This window comes from Strigops habroptila, chromosome 1 (genome assembly GCF_004027225.2).
Source record: "Strigops habroptila isolate Jane chromosome 1, bStrHab1.2.pri, whole genome shotgun sequence".
In the NCBI taxonomy this organism is placed as follows: Eukaryota; Metazoa; Chordata; class Aves; order Psittaciformes; family Psittacidae; genus Strigops; species Strigops habroptila.
This window is the reverse complement of record NC_044277.2, coordinates 16,472,820-16,488,929: the sequence shown is the minus strand read 5'-3', so window position 1 is coordinate 16,488,929 and position 16,110 is coordinate 16,472,820. Positions and strand designations below refer to the sequence as shown.

Genomic DNA, 16,110 nt, shown 5'->3' with positions numbered 1-16,110 from the left:
CTCTCATTCCATACACATGAACAAAGTAGAAGAAAGGAAAACAAAACAAATTAAGAACTGTCTTGTTTACATAAAATAAATATAAAGAATGCATAATTTATTTATGTACAGTTTCAAGAGGCATTTTGTTTTTAGAAGTCTGTATTTCTCAACCCTGCTGTAAGAGTGAGAAAAACCTGAGATTAACAGATACCTAGTTTGAGAGCCTCTGAATGTTATTTCTAACATTTTCAAATATTCAGCTTTATGAAAATCTGCTAACAGATGACTGATTAAAACAGAAAGAATACTACCTATTGTTAATTACAGAAGGAACAAACACACAAAAGAACTAGAAAATCTGTGTGTTTACAATAAAGATTTAGTTATTGTAAAATCTTCTCATTCACCTGAATAACTTCCAAGCCTTGGAGCATTGTTGTCGGCACCATCATAAAAATCTAAGGAATCCCAGTTGTGTTCTGTGGCAAAACTCACCACTTGCACCTATGAAGAAAAATGTGAGGTAAAGAACATAAACTTGTCCCCTCTGTAAGAAGCACAAAGATGATTAAATTGTGCCTCTGCTGCTTTCAATCATGAAAAGTTGTGTTTCTCACATTGTTAAAGAGAATGGGAAATCATCATTAAGTGAATAAAACTGCACTGCAGCATTATTTAATTGCCAATTCAGACTTATGAATCCTTTGACCCTTAGTGACAAGCACATATGACCTCTGACAAGAGTCACACAACCGTGAAAATCATCTGGGTATAGAATGATTCTCTTGTTAGAAGGACTCTGAGGGGAAGACAAAATGGTATTGTCAGTTACTGCAGTTTCTTTGTGATTCTCTCTAGTTTATCCAGGGCTAAAACCAGTCCCATAGTGATGCACACTTCTTCACCTGTCCTGCCATGTTCAATTCTGCCTCCAGGTAAGAGCAACCTCCTTTGTTTGGTTAGCTTCACCATTGACTCATCTCCTGAGGAGGAGCAGTCACTAGCATACCAAAAGCAAAAGGCAGAACATTCACTTCATTCCTTACAGAGGTGATAACATCCTTTCACTCATAAGGAGACGCAAAGTCGTAAGCAGACTGCAGGAGGGAGGATATATCTATTCCCATATAGTGAAAACACTCTCCATAAAACAAAGAAATTTCCATTCCTGTTTTAGAAGGGAAAGGTTCAGGAGATGTTGGTGAGGTTCTTTTTTTCATTTAGGCAGGTAACTGTTCAATGAAAAGCATTTAAAGAGTGACAGAAGCATGGATAAAACCCCAACCACTCTCAAAAAGGGCTACCTTAGCCACTAAGTTAAATAATCATGCTTCTTTTAGTGCTCTTTTCCTTCAATTATTCTTTTATTTTTTCCAAAATAGAATAGCTTCAACAGAAGAAATAAGCACCGGTTCCAGTACAACTAGGTAATGAAGTTATTTTTCTAGGTGAAATATGCGACTTGGACCTTCTTCTAAGGAGAAAGAAAGTTCAGTTTGGCTACCTATTTCTTGGATGGGGGTCTTTAACACTGTACTTATTTGTAGGAATTGGTCAGATACTACAGGCAAAAGGCAGGGGTTTTTTTATTTAATTTTTTTTAAGTGAAGCAAGGGAAAGGCCCTTACTGTCAGCATGTTTTAGTACTTGGAGGAGGCCCACTGGATCTGGTCTCTCAGAAAACTGTAAGGCATGGTTATTTATTTTTTGGTTCACAGAAGATTTAGATGAAACTTAGGTGTTGTCTCTGTCAGAAATATTTCTGAAGACATACAGAATTGGAAATGCAGGTGCCTAGCAAACCTTCAGAACAAAATTCAAATTATCACGTTCTTAATGTGTTTTCAGGGCCAGATTGCTGCTGACTATGGTTTTTGTATTTGTCATAAACCAGCTAATTTAAAACATCTATTTTACTGCAACTGATGTTATTTGCTCTAACCTTCCCACGTAGTCAATAAATACAGACATACCCTTCAGGCAGTGATTTGAAGCCAGAGTCTGTAGTAGATGTTTTGAATCATCTACTCGAGGTGCCTTTCTGCCCTAACTTCATAAGGAACTATGGTAGATTAATTTCCTTATACGAGGTATTTAAGTTAGGTGCCTGAAGGAAGACTTGGTGCACGCTTCATATTTACCTAAATCTACTTTTAAATGTCTGCTTTTCAATTTAGTATGAGACAGCTCAGCATTTACATCTGATCATAGTTTCAACAAATTCAACAACATAATCATACACATCAATAGAGTTATACCTAAATAGTTTAAAATTCCATCTATACATTTCACAGAGGAATATGCATTGGTGATATATTATTTTTATCTACTTTAAAGCTGGAAAGTGTCTTTTTTACTTTGAAAGAATAAATATTGGTCAGGAAAAATGCCCAGATATTTTATGCATTTACATAAATACAAAAGCATTAGCTGCCACAGTGGCTACATAGATCTTGAATATCCACATTTGCATGTATTCTCAGGTTGGACAAAATCAGTCACCCGCTTTTTCAAATGCCACCTCAAATAGCTGATTTTGACAGTAATAATTACATTTTCATATATGTATATTAGTTTTTTTTCTTTCCTATGGAGTGAAAAAAGAATTCTGATACCACTTTTTTTGTCATTAGTAGATATAAAGCAAAGCTTAGTTGTGAAAAATAATGCAGTAAAAATGATATGATGACTTGACTTACTGATCCTGTATTCAGTTTACTATACGTGGGACTTTATCTTCCACATATAGCCCTGAAAATCGGATAGGATTCAAAGGATCAAGCATGAATATCGCACTTCACGACTGTCCTGCTTTAGTTACAATATTAGACTTTCTAGGGATACAGTTATAATACAGGGTATGCCCTGAAACTGCCCTGCTGTCATTACATGTATAGAAGTATAAGTGAAAAACTTATTCAGTTAGTGGTAATATAAAGGAAGGACAGTTTTTCACTAGCTAAGAAAAAAATTTGGGAGCACTAGAAAAAAAAGCAAACAGTAAATATCTCTTTTCATTGTGACTCCGGAGCAAAAGAATATCATGCAGATTAGACACCTAACTTAAAATCAAAGTTAGTAATTTAATCAGTCTGTGATGAGAGATAATACTTCCAAAAAGCAACAGTGACTGCCTAAAACAGGAAGTCAATTAATGTGTAATTTAAATCCTCTGAACTATCCTCTTAGTGTTTAACTTCCATTACTGATTGTGTAAGAAACCTTATAGATTTAGTCAACCATTTAAATGAAGCAGTGTTCCTCAAAATCAATCTCAAAACTGATTTAGGTTACTAAATATTATTGTTAATGGACTTAATGGATACTTTGCTGCTATGTGTTCCATGAAGCTCTTAATTTAAGTAAGTAAACAAGAATTCTGCCAGTATATTAAAGGAGGAATTCCCATCTCATGCTGAAACATACTGGAGCATCTTTATATCACAATGAACTTCCATAACTATAGAGTAAATAATAAGAGTTTCTAGGAAAACATTTATAACTTGTCCATTGAAGCAACCCACTTACTTTCACTCTGTTAGAGATCTAGCCACTTTGGGAAAAAAAATCACAGGAAAGCCTCTCAATTTCCTCTGGCTTACAAGGAGTCACTGACATATTGAAATAAAACATTTTAAAATATCGGTGATTTTCTTTTAAGCAAAAAGCTGCAAGCGTATCTTTTAAGATTTCTGTAGTTCTTACAACTTTTAACAACTGTTGGAATAAAAAGATGTGCAATAAATTCCATTGTGAGAATCATTAGTGAGCTAGAAAAATGTACGGATAAATGATCTTTTCATATTCTTGCATGAGGAAAAACAGCCTTAGATGTGATGATAACAAGCAAATAGCAAGTATACTTACTTGAATCCCAGCTCCCTCTGGTACTGTGATCTTCCACACACAATTCAGGTTGTTGTCATAAGGCTCAGGGTAACCAGGAGACAAAATGGTCCCTTTGCGCTTTGTCAAAATTCCACCACAGGGCACTGAAAGGAAATGCATATGGCAAGAAAAGAAGCATGAAGCTTCAGAAGTGAGAACAGTTATTATAAAAGCTCACACAGTGTTCACCATACCATGGCTGAAAACTTTTTTTAAATTTATGCCACATTAAAAAATTTATATTTGCCTCAGGAAAATAGAATTTTGTATCTCAAACACCTTCTTTTAGGAAAAAGGAAAATTATGTCTTTCTACTAGTTTTCTACCTGGCAGAATCATGCTCATAATTCCCTTCCTTATTTGACCTTTAACAAAGTTAAAGCCATTCCATTATTTTTAGGAGTTAAGAATGATGTTTGAACAATTATGTATTGTATTAGTATTAAAGATCAAAACGTTGTAAAAAAAGGTATGTTCTTTCTTAATATTGCTGCTTTGATATTTTCTAAATAATTAATAGCATCAGTCTCAACTCCTTGACTGTTCTCTTTGTGTATGTGAATTACCCCATTACAAACTGTAGATCTATCACATTAGCTAGTAAATTGGTATGTGTTTGCAAGACTGCACTCACCATATCCCTGCCCATGGATTAATCATAGAATCATAGCATAGTTAGGGTTAGAAAGGACCTTAAGATCGCCTAGTTCCAACCCCCCTGCCATGGGCAGGGACGCCACAACCTAGACCATGTCACCCAAGGTTCTGTCCAACCTGGCCTTGGACACTGCCAGGGATGGAGCATTTACCACTTCTTTGGGCAACCCATTCCAGTGCCTCACCACAATCACAGTAAAGAACTTCTTCCTTATATCTAACCTGAACTTCCTCTGTTTAAGTTTAAACCTATTACCCCTATCACTACAGTTCCTGATGAAAAGTCCCTCTCCAGCATTCTTGTAGGCCCCCTTCGGATACTGGAAGGCTGCTATGAGGTCTCCACGCAGCCTTCTCTCCTCCAGGCTCAAAAGCCCCAACTTTCTCAGCCTGTCTTCATATAGAAGGTTCTCCAGCCCCCTAATAAAAGTGTTATGTGTGAAACAGGACAGAGGCAAGTTTATCTTCTGAATATTCAACTTGAATGTATCTTGTCTAGATCATTCTAACAGGGAGAGGGAATATTACAGCTTAATCTAGATACAGATACTCTGTATTTAAGAAGTTGAAGGAAAAGATTAATGAGATGGTTTATTGAAACCATTAGAAGCTAATGTATTACTTCTATGCAATGCTACTAAGTTCTCAATGGATTTCATTAGATATAAATATGAAGATTTAGAAAACAGGTAGAAGAACGCAACTTATCTTAAAAAAGAATACTGTAGCCACATTTCATGTGGCATATAATTGATAGAATCTGTTGGGAACTACATGGCTAAACTAAAGGTCAGTGTCACTTAAAATGTTTAAATAATTACTCATAAAAGGATGAACAGACAGAACAATTGATTGAACTATTTGTAAGGAAATATTCTAGCATTCACTAGAGTTAAGACAATTTAATACGGTCATGTCTACCACTTCAATTATTAAACGTATTTAGCTCAATGCAATCTTCACCTCATATATATTTTATCACTTTTACTGGCACAGTAATTTTCACACACAAGGTGACCTGTAACCCTTTCTCAGTTCAACTTTCCTAGAGACAGATAGATAGCTTTGTCTTCCACAGGCTAAATTGTGTACTAAAATATCAATAATATATTATAATCAATGGTCAAAATCATTATTTCAACACTTTGTTGAGTTGTCATATCTGAAAAACAAAGGGAATACATTTCAAGGGGGTAAACAGTACAAAATCTGTAATCACTGAGAATAAATGAAATATATACTTCCTCTTCTTATCAATATATAAATTGTGGTTCTGTTTCTATGCCTGAAACAGTCTAAATAAACATTATTTGTGTATAATAGCTGGTTAATCATATTTAATATTACCCCAGGGTACTTACTCTTGCTGTCTAGCAAGAGCTTAGTATTTTTGAGAAAAATCTTTTATTGAAAACTATTCAGACTTTACCATATTTATTAGCATAGAAGATACAAAATCAACCTGATGAAAAAAATGTTCTCTATTTCCCTTTCCTCCCACTTATTTAAACCTCTTCTTATGTACTTCTTAATGCTCATAATGTCTTTTTGTAATGGGTTAGGATCATTTTTATAAAAAACCTGTTGTCTATCAGGAAAAGTAAAGTAACTTTAACTCATACATGACTGGGAATGGAGTTCTTCAGATGTCTTCATCCTCAAAATGAATAGTTTTTCATGTATTCAGTTTGTATAAAATTAATGTATAATGTAGTCAGTACTGCAACAAATGTTACAGGTGGAAAAATTCAGTGGCACTGCAAGAACATTTGTGCAAATTATAACCAATTTTAATCGATTTCTAAACAACTGGGTTTTTCCCCACATAAAAAAACAAGCCAAACTCTAGTAAAACTTAATATGCAAATGTGCTATATTTGCCCTTGACATAAACCTATGGAAAAATGTACCATTCGAATTTTATCTATCTCTTTACTGTGCAGCTTTTCAGCACACTCACCAGATTTCCAATTGGTGCAAATCAGCTTTATAAATGTCAATGGATGCACATTAATTTGAAATTTTTATTTTGATAATTTAATCTTTTATGACTCAAACCAGACAAAGTGTATTTTCTGATCTGAAATACTACTGCTTTTTTTCTTTTTCATTACATTACAAGTAATGAAATTTTAGTCCAACTATTTCTAAATCTTTAAAATAGTAATGTTCTTTATAATAGCTTGCAATATCTCATTAGAGATCTGCAAGTTGAGAGCATCTTAGTCTTGCAAGCAGTCAGGGAACAAACTGATATTTCTGAGTCTTGATTAAGGGACAGCCAGACACTGTCACTGATGTTAGTAAGAGAAGCTAGCACATAATTTATAGCAGCAGAGTTTGTTCATGAAACTCGTGAAATGTCACAGCAAGGTTACATTAGAAAGGGGAATAAAATCTTAACCTTGAATGAAGAAGAAAGTGACTAAAAGTAAGCAAGAATAAAATATTGTACAGATAACAAAGCAGGTACATGCTCAGCTAGAGAGAATGGTCTAGACTTTAGGCAGCAATTAGTTCTATTAAAGAGCCTTAAGAACTCACCAACACATGTAGGGAGTGAATCATTCCACTGTGCCAATGCATTTGGTACTGTATCACATCTAATTGCTGTTGACCCATGGAGGATATAGCCTGGATTGCACTCAAAGAGAACCAATGACCCAACTGCAAATTCATTTCCAATCCTTTTTCCAAATCTTGGTTCAGGAACAGAGCTACACTGTGTTGCACTTGTTCTTGGAACAGCTGCAAACATACAAGCAATTGTGGACTCTTCATTTTAGATTTGGTGGAGAAATACAGATTTTGAACCACAAATATTCAAAATGACTGAAAGAAACATATGGTTATTTGCCAGTTAAGAGTATTTTCACAATCCCCAAATGAATCTTTGCTATATGGATCGCATACTTTTGATGTCAGAGCTATTACTTAGAAGTGTGTAGCACTGATATCTTTGCCAAGATTAAAAGGAATGCATAAAATCCACACTGAAACCTTTCTAAAATGGCACTGAAATACTACTATGAAATATTCAGCTAATACATGCTTTAAAAATAACATTTTTGTGTCAGATAGATATTTACATTTATTCCTGTGGATTTCTAAATGTGTATTCTGATTGTCAGTTCATCATTTAAATTTAAGGAAAGAATGAATTGCAGTTGCAAGTATTGATGTATAAGGCAAATAACGTAAACCAAGAAAAAGAATCTTGATAACAGTAAGATCACTGATTCACCCACAGCTAATAACACAGTTATTCATATTAAAATTAAGAGATAAACCAGTTTGAGCAACCAGATGGATCTGGCATTAGTGAATTAGATCAGCAAACAGAAACAGCTGCTTCATATAACTGTCTTCTTAAATTTGAAACCTCTCTTATGCTTCTTAAATATTTAATTTAAAATTTAAAATACAGATGAAAGAATGGTCCAAAATACTTTTCAAAACATGCAGAAATTGTGAAAGTTGTGATATTGTTAACAGGCTATCACTTTCCTTTACATTCTCAGTCTGTTACCCTCTGATGATTTAAAATTTGTGATGAACAGAATAAATGCACACATTTTTCCAGGTTGTCTCACCTTGATAAACAAAATGAAATCCTTTAGCTGTTATCGGTCCAACTGAAGTAAATCTAACTGTGATCTGGTTACCTGAGCTCAATGGAAGGGATTCACCTACTCAAACAAAGCAAATACAAAGCTATATCATAACCACTTTTTACTAAAGAAGCATTCAAAATACTTGTCAACATGTTTGCAGCTAGACATAAACCTCCTAAACCCCTGTTCTGCTTGAGTACACTTTACAAGATACATTAAATTTCAGTATTTTATACTGGCAGTATTATTTTGTTCTAGAAAAGGGGGACTAAACTCATCTCAGGTATTAGGAATACCTGTTGTTTGTTTCCTTTACCAAAAAATCCTCAAACCCCATATCTCTTTCAATTGACTCCCATATAACCTACATGGTTTTACTTTGCTACAAACATACACTCCTTTAAAATATATAATACCCATTTCAGATTGCTCACTATATAAGAACCTTAAAGGCACAGAGTAAGAAGCCCAAAACACTCACTAAAATTGCTAAGTACTAGAAGAAAAAAAAAAAATCTAAAAACATAGATTCAATTTTACTTCATCTTACTCATGAATGCAATGAGGATTGAGTGATTAGGTTTTTAGCTCAAAATCCCGATTTCGTATTTTTGCCTGAATTGAATCTGATAGATTGAGGTTTTTTTCCTGACTTCACCATCTTTCTAGGTTTATAAAAATAAATAACATTTTAATAAGAGTTCTATTCAAGGATACCTGAATGAGATCCTGAGAGAGAGGATAACAAAGATGACTGCAGAGTTGGGCCATCATACACTTCAACTACATCATGGAGTGATGTCTGGAAAAATACAAACTGGCCAAAAACCACTGATGAAGCAGGAAGGAGCAAAAGCAAGAGACACCAATGGCCAAAGAAAGGGTAACAGAGTGAGAAAGGGCAAACAAAACGGGAGGGGGGCGGGGGGAAAGAGAGAGAGAGAAGAAAATACATTAATATATTTTTTTAAAAATAAGTAAATGAAAATTATATTTAATGGTTAGCTCTTCTGGTATTTAGTTATTTTTCATACCATTACAGTAATAAATGGATAATAAATGCAATTCTATATATGTATATATATGAAAGAGACAATGAAGGTACACAAACATGCATATATTCATTAAAAGATTACAGTAATTAGGGAACAAACCCATTTTTCTGCTGTTCAATATACTTTAAAATTCTCTGTTCATCACCACTCAATTCACAGCTGAATTCTCAATGCAATATCTTCCTTTATAATTCTAGGTGTATTGCTATAAATTGCATTTTATTAATTTAGTCTCTTGATATGTCTCTGTATCACAGAACCACAGAATTTTTAGGGTTGGAAGGGACCTTTGGAGATCATCTAATCCAACATCCCTGCCAAGGCAGGGCCACCTAGAGCAGGTTACACAGGAATGCATTCAGGTGGGTTTTGAATGTCTCCTGAACGGGAGACTCCAGAACTGGTCTGGTTCCAGTGCTTTGCCACCTTCAATGTATAGAAGTTCTTCCTCATGTTGAGGTGAAACTTCTCGTGCTTTAGTTTATGGCCATTGCTCCTTATCCTGTCACTGGGCACCACTGAAAAGAGTCTGGCACCATCCTCCTGGCACCCACCTTTGAGATATTTATATGCATTAATGAGATCCCCTCTCAGTCTCCTCTCCTCTAGACTAAACATGCCCAGATCCCACAATCTTTTCTCCTAAGAGAGATGCTCCAGACCCTGATCATCTTTGTGGCCCTCCACTGGACACTGAAGTAGCTCCTTGTCTTTCTTGCACTGAGGAGCCCAGAACTGGACACAGTACTCCAGAGTAAGTTTTACTTACCCTTTACTTACCTTGGAATATTTATTTTTTCTTAAGAACACTAACATTCAGTGCATCTTTACATTTGTGAAATAAATGAGCAACTGATCCAAAGCAGCAAACACTTTTCAGAATACATATACTGAATCTCGAAAGATATTTTTTTAAGTCATGCTACTAGAACAACTCAACTGAAGAATGTTATTTTTGCGCTTAAGTTCAAAGGTCTGTGAAACACATTCACATCACAGGTGTTTACACTTTCAAAAAGGGAAAAATAACTGTTTGGATTAATTCTGGCCCTAGTATCTACAAAACATTTACATTTAATTTTATCACCATTGCTACCAATGGAGGGGAAAATGGCTTACAGACCGTAAAAAGATAGAAGCAGTTAGATACTTGTAGGTACTGGAACCGCTATAAAGAGAAACAGAACCAGTTCTAGTTCATTATCCAGGTTAGACATTTGGGGATAAATAGTCTAATGTGTTGCTACTAGATTGCATTAGTTCACCATATGTTCTATAATATCTTTATCTGACATATTTTTTTATAAAGGATGAAGCTAGACACTTACAGTTATTTCAATTCATACACCCTTAAAGAATTAAAACCAGTATAATAAAAATGTAATGTCTTCAAATTGCCTTTTTTTTTTTTTTGACTGATTTTAAAAAAAAGGCAATTCCACCTTGCTAGCTCAGGATCTTGTCATAACCTCTCTTCAAGAAGAAAAGAAACCTTTTTTTTTAAGAAAACCTCTTTTTATATTTATTAAATTTCAAACAAAAGTAATTTAAAAAATGTGAGAAACTTCTGAGGATTTTTGTCCTGATTTAGGAGGAATCGTGAGATGCCAAATTACCTCCATCATTTTTTCTTCAAATTAAGCATGGATTCTTTTTACTAGCTCTGCTTATTTTTAAAATAATATTTAGCAGCAGTCAAGTCTTCTCTTTGGTGTTGCTAAAAATAACTAACAAAGTTAATCCAGCTATTTTTTTTCTATCACATTTGTACATTTATTAAATTTAATTTTCATACACAATGAATCTGATTTTGCCATTCAGCCAAGTAAAGGTCCTTGGGACTTCCACAGCTATTTCCCATTTTGAATTAAGCTGCAAACTGCACATGGAAAATTCAGGCAAGTGCTGAAATGTAACTTAACAAGCACATGTAACTATTATCAAGAGCTGTATCCTGGGAAAACCACAAAAATAGAATTAATAAGCTATATTTGTGCTGTAATGGCTTATCATAAAATATTTACACAGCAATTATACAGTATAGTGAGACAAATTCAAAGGTCTCCTTCTACATTTCGTAAGTATTTTAAGATTGGTGTTGCCTCCAGTTTTGTCTTAAGCACCTTCTTGTCTAAAAGTATAACACAAGAAAGTGAACAAATATGTGACTTAAAATCAGTCATTTTGAAAAGAGAAAGGTCCACAGATCACTTATGGTAACTTTTTTTTCACTATCATCAGTTGAGTATTTCTTAATAGAAGTTCTTAATAAAATCTGAGAAGGTAACCAAAAGTTATCACATTTGAAAAAAAATATGTCATGAAGAGTTTTAAGGTGATTAGTATGGCTAAGACATGACAAAGCACTGACAAATAGGAGCTGCTAGCAGAAAGCAGTTAATATAAAACAGCAGTATGCTCAGGTAAGGGGTTTTGAGTCCACTGTTTTATGACCAATTTAAGTTCAAGTGAATCAAACTGCTTCCTCAAGTCAGGCAGGAGTATGGTGCAGCCAGCAGTGGATAGAATATAGATCTTCTTCCTTCCTCTTTTTGTGCCAGGATGCTTATTTTTTATGAAATCATCTGTGAAATATTGTAATACATCAGTGACTGATACCTGACCAGCTGAGACTGTAACAATAAGGGAAATTCAGATTTTTAGAAAAGGAACAGTTCATTATTCCTGTGTTTTCTGGGGGTTATTGTTGTCTAACCATTTGATATGTGTTTACTCTCTTTATTTTTTCAGTGTTTGAAAAGAATTTTTCTAATAACAATCCATGGCAAACATAATTTGAAGACAAAAAATATCTGCTTGAAAATTAACAAAACCTGATAAAATATAAATGCTGGAAACTAACTTAAAAATTATTAGCCAGTCCAAATAAGGATCAAATCACTTTAACTGACAATTTTGGGGGTTAATGTATGGGTGCACTGCAGACTAGACATTAAAATAAGGCTAGTGATGGGTTTGTGTGCAAACCACTAGAAGAGGTATTGCTACTGACATGAGTAAGGGTACAGAACTGCTTATCTGCAACAGATAATTATTAACGAGAGTGACTGAGCAAATTGAACTATATAATTGATATAATAACAATACAAAAAAAATCAGACATAAAAATAGAAAACATGAAAGAACTTAAAAGATGCTGAAGCTGTGAAAAGGTAAAAAGGAACACAAATATATATACATAATACAGCAATATATAATGATATACTTTTTCTAAAGCTACTGAAGCTATAGGTTGCCATTACATAAGTTTCCCAATGCTCCATCCCTGGCAGTGTTCAAGGCCAGGTTGCACAGAGCCTTGGGCAACATGGTTTAGTGTGAGGTGTCCCTGTCCATGGCAGGGGGGTTGGAACTAGGGTTCCAACCCTAACTATTCTATGATTCTATGATTCTATGACTATACAACACAAACCTACAAATATAATGGAACTGTATTTCAATATCATCATATGTTGTAACACACGTTACTGTTATTAGCAAATTAAGTCTACTTGAATAAGGTTACATTTAATATCTATGGCCAACATAAAAGCTGTGGCAAACCACACTTACGTGTGACAGCTAACTGTACTTGGATAGGGTTAATTAATGTGAATTTATACTACTTCACAATGTACGTGACATGCACTACTGCTCGTTCTTAATCTCTTAGTCTGTAGACAAAGCCTTTATTGAACTATCTGCTTTTTACTGTGAGCTATCGCTGTTCCATTGGAGGTCTCCACTGTTGTTCTTTCCCGTGGAGTCCTCCATTTCCTGGCAGGACATCCAGAAGATTAGAGAGGAAAAGAAAGAATAAAGGATTCTCTCTGCAATCAAGGAACAGGTAAGGAAGGGCAGAAAGAGTTCTGGTTCTTGGAGCTCTCAGGTGCAGTTTTCCTCTGCTGCATGAAGGCAAATAAAATTCCTCTTCCATTCTATTATCTCAGAGACACAAAAAGCAGGAGTGCACTGATCTGAACTGTAAGCCGTACTATGCTGGTCTTCCTTTGTTTTTCTGATGTAAAGAAAACATGCTGCCCATCCTCTTTCTTGTTGCTGTATTCCTGCATTCCCAGACTAGGGAGAGGAAGGAAAACATGGGAAGTGCTACATGTTCTCATGTTTGAGGAAAGAAAATGTTTATCTGAATGCATGAAAAGACGGTAACAATGTGGAGACAAGAGATGAGGCAGTTAGAAACACTTGAAGCTCACAATGAGGCAGTCACGTGAGATTGCACATAAGAAGCTACATGAGTATTTCTCCACGTAAAATGGGAGAAAAGTGAGACTTGTGCCTTTTTCTGGAGGTGGAATAGGTGTGATCTCTCCTAAGTAACACACTTCTTGCCTTCTTCTGAAGTCCATGAATTTGATTACGTTACATGAATTATCATTCTCCACAGGATTCAAATCTCGGCCTCACTTTCTGCTCTCCCTTTTCTGCAGCTCACATCCCTCTCTCCTGGCCTGACTTGTTATGCATACATACGAAACCCCTTCTGGATCTGCTACAGCACAGTAGTAGAGGGGAAAAAAAGCAAAACCAGTAATTTTTTAGTTACTTATTATATTAATTATAGCATATACTAGTTACAATAACAATAAATAACGCTAATATGTTGTACCTGTTATGTAATACAGAACCCTGAAAGAAACATCACACCATATCACCTTCTCTTCTGTAAATATGTTTGCTTCAACTTGACTAAACTGAAATTCAACCATTTATTATTATTATTATTTGTTTAAACAGGTAACATGAGCTTATTTACCCTTATGGACAGTAGCTCACCATTTTGGCAACATTTAAAGCTCTTAGGATTGATTGTATACCTAAAACATTGAATTTATCTCATTTTGTCTAAGCTACCTAAAACTTGCATAATTTGTGGGGACTTATTTCTTGAATATTTTCCTGAAGAGGAATGAATCATGCTCTGAAGGGGCCTATCTTTCTCCATTAACTAGAGTGGGAACCTGGACAACTATTGTAAACTAGATATGCACTTTTCAGATGGCTGAAGAAAGCTGAAATGAACCTCATCCATAATATTTTGACCTTACAGACACAATTTATTCTTCCTGTTGCCTTACAAAGCAGTCTTTTAAAAACTTCAGTATAAACTGAAGACCTGAAATTATATCCTACTAAATTAAAAAAAAAAGGTGTGTTAAATAAACAAACGTGTTTTTACCTGCGCACAAGCTGAGATAACGTCATATGTACAGCAATAGAAAACATTTCCTCCAGAGTATACCGTTTTGTTCTTAAGAAGGAATTAAGGACATATGTTGTGGGGGGGGGGGGGGAAAGGACAGAGGTCTAGAAAAAGATATGTTGCTTTTTCATCTAATATCAATATCAAAGTATTCAATTATATACTGACAGAGAATTTGCCTTTAAAGACACTTACAATACCATGTTTTCTCTTGTGTGCTTACGTGTAATTACTTTTGAAAACAAAAGAATAAGACTTCTCCAAAATGTACTTTGAAATACCTAAAATCATTGACACATTCAAATACTAGTAAATTAAACTAGGTTTTCCTTCAATTAATGAGATTCAACAACTATAATGAACAGAAGGTATTCAATACAAAGTAAGTATCCATAAGGCAAGAAGTGTTAAATTATGATGAGCTATTGGTGCTACAAGTTTCTAGGGCACTAACTGGCTCAAAGCACCCCTGCTTCTAACCAGAGAAGCAGGTTCACTAATGGTTCACTGATGCTTGCTGAGTTGTGTCTTATTGTGCTGCTAAGGTATGTTCTTACCATACACAGATCACATTCAGCTGCCGCTTTAAGGACAAGTTGTTGGATATAATTTTATCCAATCTTACAGCATACAATGTGTAACTATTAGTGAGAACACACTTCACAAATATTATCTTTTTTTTTGTGTTCCGTTCAGTATGGAGAACGTTGCCTAAAGTTCAGTCAGAAAACTGATTGTATGCTGAATAAGAAATGGTAAGTGATTTGCCCAGTATAAAAAAAAAAAATCAGACATCACAGATTGGACTGTTCAATGTCAACATGCACGTTCTTTCATTTAGTTTCATTTAGTTCCTATAAAATGAGGGTACAAGAACACTTAGAAAAACAGACAGAATAATAATAAGGCCAAATGAGGGAAAAAAAAAGAACTTGTGAAAGCTAGAGAAAAGTACAGAAGAAAAATAGAAATACATAAGAAAAAAAAATTACAAACCAAGACAACAGCATATACACTGAATGGAAAAAAACCCGACACTATTATACATATGATCAAGATGACATGTTTTCTAAAACCTGTGGCATGCTGGCAAGCTTTGGAATTCTTCATGGCTTATCATTTTCCATTTAGATCGTGACAGCACATTTAAAAAAGAAAAATGCCTCTAGTCCTGTGACATTTTCTTAAGACTTACTATTTTTTTTTTTTTTTTCATTTTTTTGCAAGAAGGTCAGTCTCAAAGTTTTGAGTGAAAATATAGCTTTTGCTTTCAAATATTGCCAATGGTATTTCTAAATCAAGGAAAGGAAATTGAAATGATAATATAGCCCTAGTAGAACAGTTTGTCAAAAAATACAGATAGATGGCTATAAGCAATAACTATATATTATTTCACAGATTAAGAGTGAAAAGACCAAGAACACTGACTAGAGTGCAAATAAGAAACCTGTAATTTATTTAATCTGAAGAAAATTTGCATGGAAAAGCTTACTGATAAGTTAGGTAATATATTTTTTGATGTATAAGTACACCATTGTTTCAAAATATCCTGCTAAAACACATTTATTATTACGTGTAGGACATTTTCTTATATTATTTCCGTCCTACATGTAGTCTTTCTTAACCACTAAGGTAGGTCTTTGGTCACTAGTAATGTTTTTTAATTAGGTATTTTTCTGGTATCTAACAC

General features: G+C 34.5%; 1 protein-coding gene across 1 annotated transcript in view; it reads right to left on the bottom strand.

Moving 5' to 3' along the window:
• CSMD3 (CUB and Sushi multiple domains 3) overlaps positions 1–16,110 on the bottom strand; it is a 609,188-nt gene that overhangs the window by 111,552 nt on the left and 481,526 nt on the right. The window contains 5 exon segments of the mRNA XM_030493685.1: positions 390–486; positions 3,850–3,974; positions 7,072–7,275; positions 8,121–8,216; positions 8,859–8,972. Of these exon segments, the coding sequence (XP_030349545.1) occupies positions 390–486; positions 3,850–3,974; positions 7,072–7,275; positions 8,121–8,216; positions 8,859–8,972 (636 nt within the window).